Source organism: Schistocerca americana, chromosome 7 (assembly GCF_021461395.2).
Source record: "Schistocerca americana isolate TAMUIC-IGC-003095 chromosome 7, iqSchAmer2.1, whole genome shotgun sequence".
Taxonomy (NCBI): Eukaryota; Metazoa; Arthropoda; class Insecta; order Orthoptera; family Acrididae; genus Schistocerca; species Schistocerca americana.
Window position 1 is genome coordinate 233,376,087 of NC_060125.1, and position 15,805 is coordinate 233,391,891.

The 15,805-nt window shown below is 46.8% G+C and overlaps 1 protein-coding gene across 1 annotated transcript in view; it reads right to left on the bottom strand.

Moving 5' to 3' along the window:
• Nucleotides 1–230: 230 nt before the first annotated feature.
• LOC124622134 (splicing factor 3A subunit 2) overlaps nucleotides 231–15,805 on the bottom strand; it is a 42,670-nt gene continuing 27,095 nt past the window's right edge. Inside the window, exons 4-5 of the mRNA XM_047147758.1 lie at nucleotides 4,612–4,869; nucleotides 231–614 (exon numbers count right to left, since the gene is read on the bottom strand). Coding sequence (XP_047003714.1) covers nucleotides 240–614; nucleotides 4,612–4,869 — 633 coding nt within the window. The 3' untranslated portion in view covers nucleotides 231–239. The remainder of the gene's footprint in view (nucleotides 615–4,611; nucleotides 4,870–15,805) is intronic.

The following is a 15,805-nucleotide window of genomic DNA, read 5'->3' on the forward strand; positions in this document are numbered from 1 at the left end:
AAACATATTGGAACTAATGAAATACAGTGAATAAGAAATGTTAATTGTATTTAAAAAATCTTTATTATTTTGAAAATGTGAAGAATATTAAATCTCACTTTCTGTCACTGAGATACATTCAGTTTTTTTGACTGTGTATATACACTGTAAGGCAACAATAAGTGTGTGCAAGTTCTGTGTCCTGTTAACAATCAAATTATTCTCAAAGTCTTTTTGAGATGACCAAGTTTATGTCAAGTTTAAGCAATCTTAGGAGGGGGAGGAGGAATTATAGATACAGATTTAGGGGGAGGTGGAGGTACTGGATTGAAAACAGGAGGAGCGGGGGGCATCCCCGGCGGAGGCACGAGATTTCGAGGTGGCGGCGGCGGCTGAACGACTGGTGGAGGAGGTGGGACTGGAGGTGGCACTAAGTTGGGAGGTGGGTGCACAGCAAGCATCCCCACACCCACTCCAGACACTGGGGGCGGTGGGCCTGGCACAGCAGGCACTGGGACTTTAGCCACTGGCTTTTGCTCATTTTTAAATGCAAACTGCAAAAAGAACTGTTTTGTATCTTTATTCCAGTGTGTCCAGAATTTTCCCTCTGTCTTTTCCACTTCACGGCTTGGGACCTGTAAAAGACAAGAGAAAGTGTGATGATTGTAGCAATATTATATTTTTTTTTATAAAATACTAGACACACTCGTTCTCTCTTACTGAAATGTGCAGGAGTGAAGGCTAATTGTGACTTAGTACGGAAGTCGAGTACACTATCTTGCTGTTGTAAAGTAGCAGAGACAAGGCGAAATGACCGACTGTCGTGATTAAATGGCACTCAATGAAGCTGTGCTTTGTTAGAGTGTGGAGGGTGTAAGACAAAATTTAAGTGATGCAGTGTATACAATTGCAAATATGTTTATTACAAGAGAAGTTATGTCTAAGTGTACACTTCAGATCAAAAACATACAAATGTTTTCTAATGCAAACAGTGTGGTTGTATTCTTGTTTATTCCATCTCCACCATAAGAATATGTATGTGACTTGTCAAACGTTGTGTTCCTGAAATCAAAAAGCACAACATTTCTGTATCCTTTTGGTCGTGGCAAGTAGCTCTAACTTTTTTGAAGACTGTTGTAAATTTATTTTCATAATTAATCCCCATTTAGAGAATGCACTTCATCCTCATGTCATGATTTTTGCACTGTCACCACAGACTTGATAATGCCTTGCAAGTGTAGACAGTCACTGAATAGACATCATATAATACAATAAACTTAAAGCTCACATGCACACACACACACGCACACGCACACACGCACACACACACATCTATATAAATGTGTGCATAAACAAAACAACATTTGCTGCTAACCAGTCAGTCACTGTATTGGTATGCAATAATTATCTAGTCCTGTGGTTGTATCTGTAGCAGCAATGCCACAAGTCTGCAATTATACTCATGTACTTGTTCTCCTCTCTATGTGGGATGTGTGTGATTGTTGTCGGGTACAAACTCGGTTAAACAGACAGCAGCAGTGACTCGTGAGTCGAGTCACTCAGCACACGAAAATGGCAAATTTGGAGATGATGTTATGCTGCTTGCTGGCACGTTTAAAGCTAGTACACGAAGCTTATTTCTGATCCCTACCCCCCCCCCCCCCCCCCCACCCCATATATATATATATATATATATATATATATATATATATATATATATATATATATATAAAAAAAAAAAAAAAAAAAAAAAAACACTGTGGGAAGTATCCAGATAACCCGGACGGTGTAACACTGTGCCAAGATGTGCTGGCCGTGCACCAAGGCATGTTTAGCCACAGGGTGATCCTCATTACCAACAAACACTGTCTGCCTGTATCCATTCATGCGAATGGACAGTTTGTTGCTGGTCATTCCCACATAGAAAGCTTCACAGTGTAGGCAGGTCAGTTGGTAAATCACGTGGGTGCTTTCACACGTGGCTCTGCCTTTGATCGTGTACACCTTCCGGGTTACAGGACTGGAGTAGGTGGTGGGAGGGTCAACACCTTCAACCCATTACATGCAGTCTCCCATCCTTCATCAAAGACACCAACCACTTTCTCGAATGCCTGGAATCCTTACCCAGTCTGTTACTCCCGGAAACCATCCTTGTAACCATTGATGCCACTTCCTCATACACAAATATTCCGCACGTCCAGGGCCTCGCTGCGATGGAGCACTTCCTTTCATGCCGATCACCTGCCACCCTACCTAAAACCTTTCTCCTCATTACCTTAGCCAGCTTCATCCTGACCCACAACTTCTTCACTTTTGAAGGCCAGACATACCAACAATTAAAGGGAACAGCCATGGGTACCAGGATGGCCCCCTCGTATGCCAATCTATTCATGGGTCGCTTAGAGGAAGCCTTCTTGGTTACCCAGGCCTGCTAACCCAAAGTTTGGTACAGATTTATTGATGACATCTTCATGATCTGGACTCACAGTGAAGAAGAACTCCAGAATTTCCTCTCCAACCTCAACTCCTTTGGTTCCATCAGATTCACCTGGTCCTACTCCAAATCCCATGCCACTTTCCTTGACGTTGACCTCCATCTGTCCAATGGCCAGCTTCACACGTCCGTCCACATCAAACCCACGAACAAGCAACAGTACCTCCATTATGACAGCTGCCACCCATTCCACATCAAACGGTCCCTTCCCTACAGTGTAGGTCTTCGTGGCAAATGAATCTGCTCCAGTCTGGAATCCCTGAACCACTACACCAACAACCTGAAAACAGCTTTCGCATCCCGCAACTACCCTCCCGACCTGGTACAGAAGCAAATAACCAGAGCCACTTCCTCATCCCCTCAAACCCAGAACCTCCCACAGAAGAACCACAAAAGTGCCCCACTTGTGACAGGATACTTTCCGGGACTGGATCAGACTCTGAATGTGGCTCTCCAGCAGGGATACGACTTCCTCAAATCCTGCCCTGAAATGAGATCCATTCTTCATGAAATCCTCCCCACTCCACCAAGAGTGTCTTTCCGCCACCTACCTAACCTTCGTAACGTCTTAGTTCATCCCTATGAAATCCCCAAACCACCTTCCCTACCCTCTGGCTCCTACCCTTGTAACCACCCCCAGTGTAAAACCTGTCCCATGCACCCTCCCACCACCACCTACTCCAGTCCTGTAACCCGGAAGGTGTACACAATCAAAGTCAGAGCCACGTGTGAAAGCACCCACGTGATTGACCAACTGACCTGCCTACACTGTGAAGCTTTCTATGTGGGAATGACCAGCAACAAACTGTCCATTCATGTGAATGGACACAGGCAGACAGTGTTTGTTGGTAATGAGGATCATCCTGTGGCTAAACATGCCTTGGTGCACGGCCAGCACATCTTGGCACAGTGTTACACCGTCTGGGTTATCTGGATACTTCCCACTAACACCAACCTGTCAGAACTCCGGAGATGGGAACTTGCCCTTCAGTATATCCTCTCTTCTAGTTATCCGCCAGGCCTCAACCTCCGCTAATTTCAAGTTGCCGCCGCTCATACCTCACCTGTCTTTCAACAACATCTTTGCCTCTTTACTTCCGCCTCACTGACATCACTGCCCAAACTCTTTGCCTTTACAAATGTCTGCTTGTGTCTGTGTATGTGCGGATGGATATGTGTGTGTGTGTGTGTGTGTGTGTGTGTGTGTGTGTGTGTGCGCGCGCGAGTGTATACCTGTCCTTTTTTCCCCCTAAGGTAAGTCTTTCCGCTCCCGGGATTGGAATGACTCCTTACCCTCTCCCTTAAAACCCACATCCTTTCGTCTTTCCCTCTCCTTCCCTCTTTCCTGATGAGGCAACAGTTTTTTGCGAAAGCTTGAATTTCGTGTGTATGTTTATGTTTGTTTGTGTGTCTATCGACCCGCCAGCACTTTCGTTCGGTAAGTCATATCATCTGTGTTTTTAGATATATTTTCCCCTAAGTGAATTGACGAAAGCAAGAGATACAAAATTTGTTGTATTTTAAGTTTAATTCTTGTCAATAATTTGTCAGTTTCCAGGTAGTAATGCATATGTACAGCAGTGGGATTTAAAATCTGACATGTACCATCTGACTTGCAGCACATAATTGCTACTAACATTGGAAGTACACAAAAATCACAACACACCTATTGTGGTCTCCTAGGATGATTGTTGCGGCTTCTGGCACTTATATCTTCTCCGCAGTTGAATATGTCACTGTGACTATTCTACCCATGATAAATGTTGTCTAGATATTTCTTGTTATATGTCGCATTAAAAAAAAAAAAAAAAAAAAATGTTTGAGACTATTATGGAAAGTATGTTCCTTTTCAAAAGTAATCTGTGATTCTCTCTTTTAATAAGAAAACATTAAGTACTGTTTCTTTTGTCTCCTTTGTGAAAGGTTTCCTAATAGAAGACACTACGGTTATTTTATATTTTACAATGAAACATGGCTTTGTGTTGGTATAACCTAATGAAGTTCCATTATATGACAATGCACTGTGAAATTTTGTCCAACCATGCAGTGTGGAATTACTTTGTCATCTGCAACCTTCAGCATATACACAGATTATGAAAATTAAATACTAAAATGCACATGAACGTAAAATATCATACCTTAAATGCTATTGTTTCATACGGTTCAGCTGCAAATAGAAGATATTGCCACTTTCTGTCTGGAGGTTCAACCTTCTGTTCATATGCAGACATGAAACGATGCCGAGGAAGAACACCTTCTGCAATTTCAGGATAATCTATTTGAAACAGTAAACTCTGCTGCCCTGTTTCGGGATCCCGTTGCTTTGTCACACGGTAACCAGGACGACCAATCTTCACAAACTTCTTGGGTTCAACTCTTGGTTTTTCAGGTGCAGGCTAGAACATTGTGTACAAATACTATTAATTTCTGTTTCACTTTTCCTGCTACCCATATCTTTCTCAAAACCTGAAAAATCAAAGCTAAGCAGAAAAGCAGAAAAGTAAGAATAGAGAGACACTAATCATACACAAAGAGAGAGGCACACTGGTTACAGGCATTATAATTTGGCAACTGAGAACTTCTAAGCACCATATTGCCAAGCTTTGAATAAAAGAGAGAATGATCATTATTTTGACATGGTGTAAGTTTAAAGAGAGTATTTTATTAAGTACTACTTGCTGGTTTCAAGCAAGTGCTCATTCTCGAGAGCACAAATGGATGTTGACATATCATTCTTGTAAATAATAATAAAATCATATGACAAGCACAGTTATGTATAGAATGTGATTTTTGTTATACACATTGATTCAGCTGCTCTAGTGCTGGGTTTTATGCAACATGCACCATCTTCAAATACCATGAATAAGAAATTCTTTCACTAGCTACACCCAAACTGTTAGTCCTACAGAAAAAGTGAACAGGACCTTTTTGTAGGATATTTATTGTAGTTTTTGCTAGAGGCTATGGTTTTTGAATTAAAAAAAAAAAAAATAAATAACCCCACACACATTTTTCTCGAATAACTCAACAGTGGCCTTCTGCGAAAACGCATCCCAGAACAAAATTTAACTACATTAAATTTCCTACAAAAAGGTCCTATCCAATTCTTCGATAGGACTAACAGTTTTCACATACCAGTGAGAGAATATGAAAATCTAGAGCATGTTTTTGAAGGCATTGCAGGTTGCATAAAGCCGATTGGTCAGGGCACCTGACTCGCTCTGGATACAGTAAGCGTTATAAGTTTCAAATAATAGCATGAAACAACATGAGCTTACAACATACACTACTCATTTTATAACTTCAATTTTAAGATCAAACTGCATGACAACTTGCAATGCAAAACAAACAAAACCTTTGTAACAGTGTATACATTACCATAAAGAAGGCGAAACCTACAAAAATGCAACTAGTATTTTACATTAGAATATACAGATCTCTGTGTTTTACTGCTGAATAGAATAAATATAATGGAGCTAACACTAATGCAAAATATGAATGGTGTCTCTCAGTTTCATTAGCAGATAAAGGAGGGATAGGAAAGAGGAAGTGGAGCAGAATGACAGTTTAGCAGGACTGTCACTCTTTATCACTGGTTTAAGAAACCGACACAGAAAAGGTTGGTTGGTTTGGGGGTTAAAGGGACCAGACTGCTATGGTCATCGGTCCCTTTTTCCAAAGACAAAGAACACCCACAGAGAATAAAAACGAGGAACAGAAGAGATCACAGACGATACAGAACAAGAGAAACTGAGACAAAGACAAGACAAAACGAACTAAAACCACACAGAGTGTGACGGTGGTTGGCCGACCATAGAAATAAAAAAGGAAAAGCCAACCACTTAGAAACACATTAAAAAAAAATCAGTTGAAAATCATAGGCCAAATGCCAGAATCAACACAAAACAATAAAATAAAACAGAAACACTCAGAATAAATGATAAAATCCCCCTGCCCGAATAAAACGTAAAACTAAGTCAGCCATAGTGGATTCGTCTGTTAAAAGGGCAGGGAGCGTATCAGGCAGCGCAAATGTCTGCCTGACCACAGCTAAAAGGGGGCAGGCCAACAGAATGTGGGCCACCGTCAAAGCCACCCCGCAGCGACATACAGGAGGGTCCTCCCGGCGCAGTAAATAACTGTGTGTTAGCCGAGAGTGGCCAATGCGGAGCCGACAAAGGACGACGGAGTCCCTGCGGTTGGCTCGCATGGATGACCGCCACACAGTCGTCGTCTCCTTAATGGCACGGAGTTTATTGGGTGTAATCCGATCGCGCCATTCAGCGTCCCAAAGCGCAAAAACTTTTCGGCGGAGGACTGCCCGCAAATCAGTCTCTGGGAGGCCAACATCCAGAGATGGTTTACACGTGGCCTCTTTCGCCAGGCGGTCAACATGTTCATTGCCCGGGATACCGACATGACCGGGGGTCCACACAAAGACCACAGAGCGGCCGCAACGCGCAAGAGTATGCAGGGACTCATGGATAGCCATCACCAGACGAGAACGAGGAAAACACTGGTCGAGAGCTCGTAAACCGCTCAGGGAATCGCTACAGATCACGAAGGACTCACCTGAGCAGGAGCGGATATACTCTAGGGCTCGAAAGATGGCGACTAGCTCAGCAGTGTAAACGCTGCAGCCAGCCGCCAAGGACCGTTGTTCGGAATGGTCCCCTAGAGTTAGCGCATACCCGACACGACCAGCAACCATCGAACCGTCGGTGTAAACAATTCCAGAGCCCTGATGCGTGGCAAGGATGGAATAAAAGCGGCGGTGGAAGGCCTCTGGAGGGACCGAGTCCTTCGAGCCCTGTGCCAAGTCGAGCCGAAGGCAAGGGCGAGGAACACACCACGGGGGTGTACGCAGAGGCGCCTGGAAAGGAGGCGGAACAGGGAAAAACCAAAGCCCGCAGAGAAGCTCCTTGACGCGTACGGCGATCGGACAACCCGACCGGGGCCGACGGTCCGGCAGATGGACAACCGACTGCGGGAACAGGACACGGTAATTTGGATGCCCGGGCAAACTAAAAACATGGGCAGCATAAGCAGCCAGTAATTGTTGGCGTCGTACCCGCAGTGGAGGTACACCGGCCTCCACTAGTACGCTGTCCACAGGGCTGGTGCGGAAAGCACCATTGGCAAGGCGTATCCCGCTGTGGAGAATTGGGTCCAGCACCCGTAACGCAGATGGGGATGCTGAGCCATAAGCCAGGCTCCCATAATCCAGACGGGACTGGATTAATGCCTGGTAGAGCTGCAACAGGGTAGAGCGGTCGGCGCCCCAGCGGGTGTGGCTCAAGCATCTCAGAGCGTTTAGATGCCGCCAACACGTCTGTTTCAGCTGCCGGATATGAGGCAGCCAAGTCAACCGGGCATCGAAAACCACCCCCAAAAACCTGTGGGTCTCCACCACAGCAAGGAGCTCGTCGGCAAGATAAAGCCGCGGCTCAGGATGGACTGTTCGGCGCTGGCAGAAATGCATAACGCGGGTCTTGGCTGCCGAAAACTGAAACCCATGCGCTACAGCCCAAGACTGCGCCTTACGGATAGCGCCCTGTAGCTGACGTTCAACAGCTGCAATGCCAGTAGAGCTGTAGTAAAGGCAGAAGTCGTCAGCATACAGGGAAGCGGAGACAGAATTTCCCACGGCCGCAGCAAGCCTGTTAATGGCTATTAAAAACAGACAGACACTTAAAACAGAGCCCTGTGGCACACCGTTCTCCTGGACGTGGGAGGAACTATATGAGGCCGCGACTTGCACGCGGAAGGTACGACACGACAGAAAATTGCGGATAAAAATCGGCAGAGGACCCCGAAGACCCCATCCATGAAGCGTAGAAAGAATGTGATGACGCCATGTCGTATCGTACGCCTTCCGCATGTCAAAAAAGACAGCGACCAGGTGCTGACGGCGGGCAAAAACAGTACGGATGGCCGACTCCAGGCTCACCAGATTGTCGGTGGCGGAGCGGCCTTTACGGAACCCACCCTGAGACGGAGCCAGAAGGCCCCGAGACTCCAGTACCCAATGCAAGCGCCGGCTCACCATCCGTTCAAGCAACTTACAAAGAACGTTGGTGAGGCTAATGGGACGGTATCTGTCCACCTCCAGAGGGGTCTGTGCAGGTTTCAAAACGGGGATGACAATGCCTTCCCGCCATTGCGACGGAAACTCCCCCTCGACCCAAAGACGGTTGTAAAGATCGAGAAGGCGCCGCTGGCAGTCCACTGAAAGGTGTTTCAGCATCTGACAGTGGATGCCATCTGGCCCAGGAGCGGTATCAGGGCAAGCAGCTAGGGCACTGCGAAATTCCCACTCACTGAATGGAGCATTGTAAGATTCCGTTTGGTTGGTGCGAAACGAAAGGCTCCGACGTTCCAGCCGCTCTTTAATGGAGCGGAAGGCCTGGGGGTAATCCGCAGAAGCGGAACTCATAGCAAAATGCTCTGCTAAGCGATTTGCAATGACGTCGGAGTCAGTACACACGGCTCCATTCAGTGAGAGCGCAGGGACGCTGGCAGGGGTCCGATAGCCGTAGACGCGTCAAATCTTGGCCCAGATCTGCGAGGGAGTGACATGGAGGCCAATGGTGGACACATACCGCTCCCAGCACTCCTTCTTGCCTTGGCGTATAAGGAGGCGGGCCCGCGCACGCAGCCTTTTGAAGGCGATAAGGTGGGCTAAGGAGGGATGTTGCTTGTGACGCTGGAGCGCCTGCCGGCGTTCTTTAATCGCTTCAGCGATCTCAGGCGACCACCAAGGCACAGCCTTCCGCCGAGGGGACCCAGAAGAGCGAGGAATGGCAGATGCGGCGGCAGTAAAGATGCCGGTGGTGACCGATTGAACCACCGCATCAATGTCATCAGTAGAGAGAGGCTCAAAAGCGGCAGTGGAGGAGAACAAATCCCAGTCAGCCTTATTTATAGCCCATCTGCTAGGGCGCCCAGAAGAGTGACGCTGTGGTAGTGACAAAAAAAGTGGAAAGTGGTCACTACCACACAGGTCGTCATGCACACTCCATTGGACAGACAGTAAGAGGCTATGGCTACAGATGGAAAGGTCAATGGCGGAGTAGGTGCCATGCGCCACACTGAAGTGTGTGAAGGCACCATCATTTAACAGCGAGAGATCGAGCTGCGACAATAAATGCTCAACGATGGCGCCTCGACCTGTGGCCACTGACCCAGCCCACAGAGGGTTATGGGCGTTGAAGTCGCCCAACAGCAAGAAAGGTGGCGGCAATTGGGCGACCAATGCAGCCAGGACATGCTGCGAGACATCACCATCCGGCGGAATGTAAAGACTGCAGACGGTAACAGCCTGTGGCGTCCACACGCGTACAGCGACAGCCTCTAAAGGCGTCTGGAGAGGGACAGACTCGCTGTGCATAGTGTGAAGGACATATATGCAGACGCCACCAGACACCCTTTCATAAGCTGCTCGGTTCTTATAATAACCCCGATAGCCACGGAGGGCGGGGGTTCGCATCGCTGGAAACCAAGTTTCCTGGAGAGCAATGCAGAAGAAAGGGCGATGGCTGATAAGTTGGCGGAGCTCAGCGAAATGGTGGAAGAAACCGCTGCAGTTCCACTGGAGGATGGTATTGGCCATTGCTGGGAAAGGCGTGACGGGACGGGGAAGGCAGATTACGCCGCTGGGTCACCTGCTGCCTCCAAGTGCGCACCTGTGCCAGTGCTTTCCGTGGCGTCGGAGGGACTGGCGAGATCGAGGTCCTCAGCGGACGCCAGGATCTCCACCTCGTCCTCAGACGCAGAGTTTGAAGGTTGCGGTGGGACAGGTGCCACCGCAATGTCAGGATGCTTGGGAGCCTTTTTCTTCAACTGCTTCGCACACTGTGCCTTGGGAGGGTCTGGCTGGGAGGGCCCCACTGGGTCAGTCTCAGGGACGGACAACGACCGTGAAGCCCTATGACCAGCGACTGGTTGTTGCTTCAAAACTTTGCGGGTATCCGCTTTGACACTGGGCAAAGCCTGGGAAGGGAGGGCCCCAAGGGACCCCTTCCTGGCTAGAGTAGCCGAAGAAGCCCTACGCTTCTCCGACTGGGAAGGGGGGACGAATGTCCCCGAAGGTTGGGGTGGTGTCGCTCCTGGAGTAGATGGAGCAACAGAGGGCGAAGTGCCCCCCACAACCAAGGGGGCCGGGTCATTTTGACATAGCTGAGAGGCAACAGTACGTGACGACACGGGAGAGGATCGGACCGCTGTTGCAGCAGCGGCACAGGTGGATGTCATGGGCACAGGATGTAGCCGCTCATATTTCCGCCTTGCCTCTGTGTAGGTCAGGCGGTCCAGGGTCTTATATTCCATTATCTTCCTTTCCTTCTGGAAGATCCGACAGTCCGGTGAGCAGGGGGAATGGTGTTCTCCACAGTTAACACAGATGGGAGGCGGAGCACATGGAGTATCAGGATCCGAAGGACGTCCGCAATCCCGACACGTGATGCTGGAAGTACTGCGAGATGACATGTGCCCGAACTTCCAGCATTTAAAACACCGCATCGCAGGAGGGATATATGGTTTCACATCACAATGGTAAACCATCACCTTAACCTTTTCGGGTAAGACATCACCCTCAAAGGCCAAGGTGAAGGCACCGGTGGCTACCTGATTATCCCTCGGACCCCGATGGACGCGCCGGACGAAGTGAACACCTCGTCGTTCGAGGTTGGCGCGTAATTCATCGTCGGACTGCAGAAGAAGATTCCTGTGGAATATAATACCCTGGACCATGTTGAGACTCTTATGCGGCGTGATGGTAACTGAAACATCCCCCAACTTGTCACAATTGAGCAACCTCCGTGACTGGGCAGAGGATGCTGTTTTGATGAGCACAGAGCCAGAGCGCATCTTGGACAAGCCCTCCACCTCCCCGAACTTGTCCTCTAAATGCTCCACAAAAAACTGGGGCTTGGTCGACACGAACGATTCTCCATCAACCCGCGTACACACAAGGTACCGGGGTGAATAGTCTCCACTGCCTTCTTTAGCAAGACGTTCCTCCCATGGAGTAGCTAGGGAGGGAAACGATCTCTGATCAAATTTCTTCCCGTTGAGGTTAGACCTCGATCGCTTAGAGACTGCTGGTGGAGGCCCACCAGCGATAGATGATGTACCACGCTTCATTGCGGGTCATCCGCCCTGATGCCACCTACTCCGACGAAGGGCCCTCCCCACGGGCGCCACCCAGCCACAGCAATAGCCACCTGGCAGGATGGCCATTGCCGGGAGTCCTGATGCCTCAGGGAGATGGGCATCTACTCCTTGGCATACGTGGGGAGTTAACGGCGCAGGCATCAGTAGAGCGATCCCTGCGTTGTCAGGGGGCTACAACCAAGAGGGTACATGGCGGCCCCACCACAACGGACTGGCTACCGTGCTGGATGTTAGGTGACATGTGGTCCATGGGCGTCGCCAGTGCAGAAAATGGCCCTGCACAGTGCTTGGCAGAAAGAGCACGCAGGAGCGCATCCATGCCCAAGCGATGGAGAGCGGGCAGGACTGCAATGCAACGACGAATAAGATGGCGAAAGTTCTCAACACAACATGGACACAATGCACCAAGTAAGGCGCCCTTCCCCAATCGGCTCGCTCTTCGGAAAAATTTTGAGATATGGAGGTCAAACCCGACAGGGGACCAACACATAAGGCCGAAACGTTTGAGACTCCTTTTAGTCGCCTCTTACGACAGGCAGGAATACCGCGGGCCTATTCTAACCCCCGAACCCGCAGGGGGACACAGAAAAGTATATCATCATCTTCTTCATATCTTTGTTTCCCCTACTATGCCATGTATTGCCTGTTATGGGCCCCCTCTTTTCTTTTGCCTGGTATGACATCTTTCTCACTCTGACTTTCAATTTTAAAACTTGCTAATCACTCTGGATCCATTCTCTGCAGGTGTTTCTTCCATCTTCAGTTTTCTTAGCACTTTTCTTGTACACCACCCACTTTTTTTTTCCTCTAATGACCTTATTTCTGATTCTGTTGGTACTTTATATCCTTTAGTAGCTACTAAAAATCTCATTTCAGCATTGCAATTTATTTTTCTTGTTTCTTATTTAAATCCTATCACCCACTTTCACACAGCAATGTTAGGAGAGCAACAATTTCATAACAATTTCTTTCTTTCTTTCTTTTTGTTTTAGCTTTTGTGCGCTTGTTCATTGTTCTATATAACATGTTATGCTTGTTTACTTTATTCATAGCCATAAGGCAAATAACAACCAAAGTAATTAAAATAAGGTATCTGGCAGTAAATCCAAAACTTAGGGGTAGTACATTTAATGTATCTAGGTTATTCGGTACTATATTTGCTGCAACTAATTAGTCAAAGATTAGTATATAATACACCACAAAAATGCAGCTGCAACTGACTAGTAGGTTATGTACTGCCACTGCTACTTTTTGGCATAACTGAGTAAACATCACTGCAGCAGCTAATGCAAGAGGCCATGGAAACGTGTCAGGTCAGAGCTGGTCAGACACAGTTCCAACAGGAGCTACCTGGTGACATGGCGAGTAGTGTCTCCAAAGCGTTGGGCTGATCACCAAAAGCTGCAACTGAGCGGAAGCACCAGAGGTGCACCAATGCAGCAGAAAGGCAGAGCCACAGTGTCCTGGGTGACCTAGTTGCTTCACATCTGAGCTGTGGTATGTCATGACTTACTTGACAGACACCGATGCTGTAGCAAAGCAAGAACACACGAAGTTAGTATATACACTCATCAATCTTAGTCAAATGTATCATAGTCTGCCAGTCACCAGTTCTGAGGGAAGACCTTGATCAACAAATCACAACCTACGGACTCTGCCGCAGCTATCAGCGGCGCTGCTGCTTTTGCCAAGTCTGATGCAGTGAAGTTGGTGCCCTCCCTCCAACTGTCAGGCCACTTGGGGACCTACTACGGCTGCTGCTGACCTCCTATCCCGTGAGACGGTTTGGGCCCAGGGCCAGGCAGCCACCATCACTTGGGCAGGCAAACATGTTGCTGTATACCTCTGTCCATGTGGGCAGACCCTGATGCTACTATAAGCCATCTTGTCCATGCTGGATAGTCTTTAATCTGCAGTGTGGGCAAACTGCTTGTTGTCCCTGCTGCAGTCAGCATCCCTGTGGGGTAGCTGTCATCATCACTCTACATCTACATTTATATTCCACAAGCCACCCAATGGTGCGGGGCGGAGGGCACTTTACATGCCACTGTCATTGCCTCCCTTTCCGGTTCCAGTCGCGTATGGTTCACGGGAAGAACGACTGCCGGAAAGCCTCCGTGCGCGATCGAATCTCTCTAATTTTGCATTCATGATCTCCTCGTGAGGTATAAGTAGGGGGAAGCAATACATTTGATACCTCATCCAGAGACACACCTTCTCGAAACCTGGACAGCAAGCTACACTGCGATGCAGAGCGCCTCTCTTGCGGAGTCTGCCACTGGAGTTTGCTAAACATCTCCGTAACACTATCACGCTTACCAAATAACCCTGTGACGAAACGCCCCGCTCTTCTTTGGATCTTCTCTATCTCCTCCGCAACCCGACCTGGTAAGGATCCCACACTGATGAGCAATACTCAAGTATAGGTCGAACGAGTGTTTTGTAAGCCACCTCCTTTGTTGATGGACTACATTTTCTAAGGACTCTCCCAATGAATCTCAACCTGGTACCTGGCTTACCAACAATTAATTTTATATGATCATTCCACTTCAAATCGTTCCGAACGCATACTCCCAGATATTTTACAGAAGTAACTGCTACCAGTGTTTATTCCACTATCATATAATAATGCAATAAAGGATCCTTCTTTCTATGTATTCGCAATACGTTGCATTTGTCTATGTTAAGGGTCAGATGCCACTCCCTGCACCAAGTGCCTATCTGCTGCAGATCTTCCTGCATTTCGCTACAATTTTCTAATGCTGCAACTTCTCTGTATACTACAGTATCAACCACGAAAAGCCGCATAACAGTGCCGACTGTCACACCTCTTCAACACTGGTTTTCATGTTGATATGTCAGAGAACAACCTGGCATCCACACACCATTACATTGCTATCCTGTGCAGAGTGATGTATTACCATCTTCCTGATACTAACAACTCATTTCCACCATCCACTGTAGTGGATGTCACTCCTAGCCATTCTAATTGGTATCAGACACGGGACTGATGACTACACTTGCCCCTGTTTACTGCCTGAAGAGGAATATTACCTGCCAAATAACTGCATTGTATAAAAGTAGAAAAATCAGTAATGCTAGAATCACTTCAATACTGATAAAGATGTAAAACTCTCTTTACTATGCTGTTTTTCATATCATTCGGCTACAGAGATTTAAGGAAACCATGAAAAACCTGTGTGGTCTTTACTGTATAGACCACAACAATGAAAAACCTAAATGGTGATATGAAAAACAGACTTAAATCCCATTTTTTCTGATAAATAGGCCAGTTATGTCCCAGTGTACATCTTGCTACAATTTATTTTCAGACTATATGAGAATTTAATTCCTATTTTATTTCTCTTCTTTTTGGAACCTAAAAATTTTTGCCACCTGCAGAAAGGGAAACAGATGTGTAACACTGTTCCAACACAATTTTCATTCATGAAAGGCAATTTCTGAAGCACTATTCTGACATTTTCAGACAGATAAAAAATGAATACTATACACTTCATAAGTAATTCATGAAACTCAGTTTGAACAAAAATCAAAGATGCTTGCTCATTATTATAAGCTCTGTGACAGAAAGAACTATCACCAGTTAAATCATAAGATATTGGAAAAAAATGACCTTTAGACATTAAGTGACTGACTAATTACGTTGTTTTATTTGTTATATTTTTACCCACAGTCACCTGATCACTTCACAATGCCATACCGTGGCATACTGAATGTTGATTGTTTTGTAAAAATATGAAAAATTAAATAGTGAGAAAAAGTCATTGCTAAAAACTCTAAACAGGTAACTAGAAATAAAAATTGTTGTAGCAGATCATGTTGAGGAGACAGTGCAGATCATTTGTTGACAATGAATTGTCATTTTAGAAACACCCAGCTTCTCAGCGTGATAAAAGAGCTCAACTGACACTCTTTCTACTCAATGTTATTTTAGTTACAACTGGCTTTTCTGTTACGGTGGCATACTGACAGAAGTTGGTGTTATGAAGGAATAAGCATCCTTGCAGTGGGTTGTATTTGCTTCTGTGAGGATCTTCAAATTACCACTCATTACAGAGTACACTCCCTGGTCCTTTTCAGCTGATATGGCATTGGCATCTTGAGCCTCCCTGCAGTGTTATATGGTGTAAATGGGTG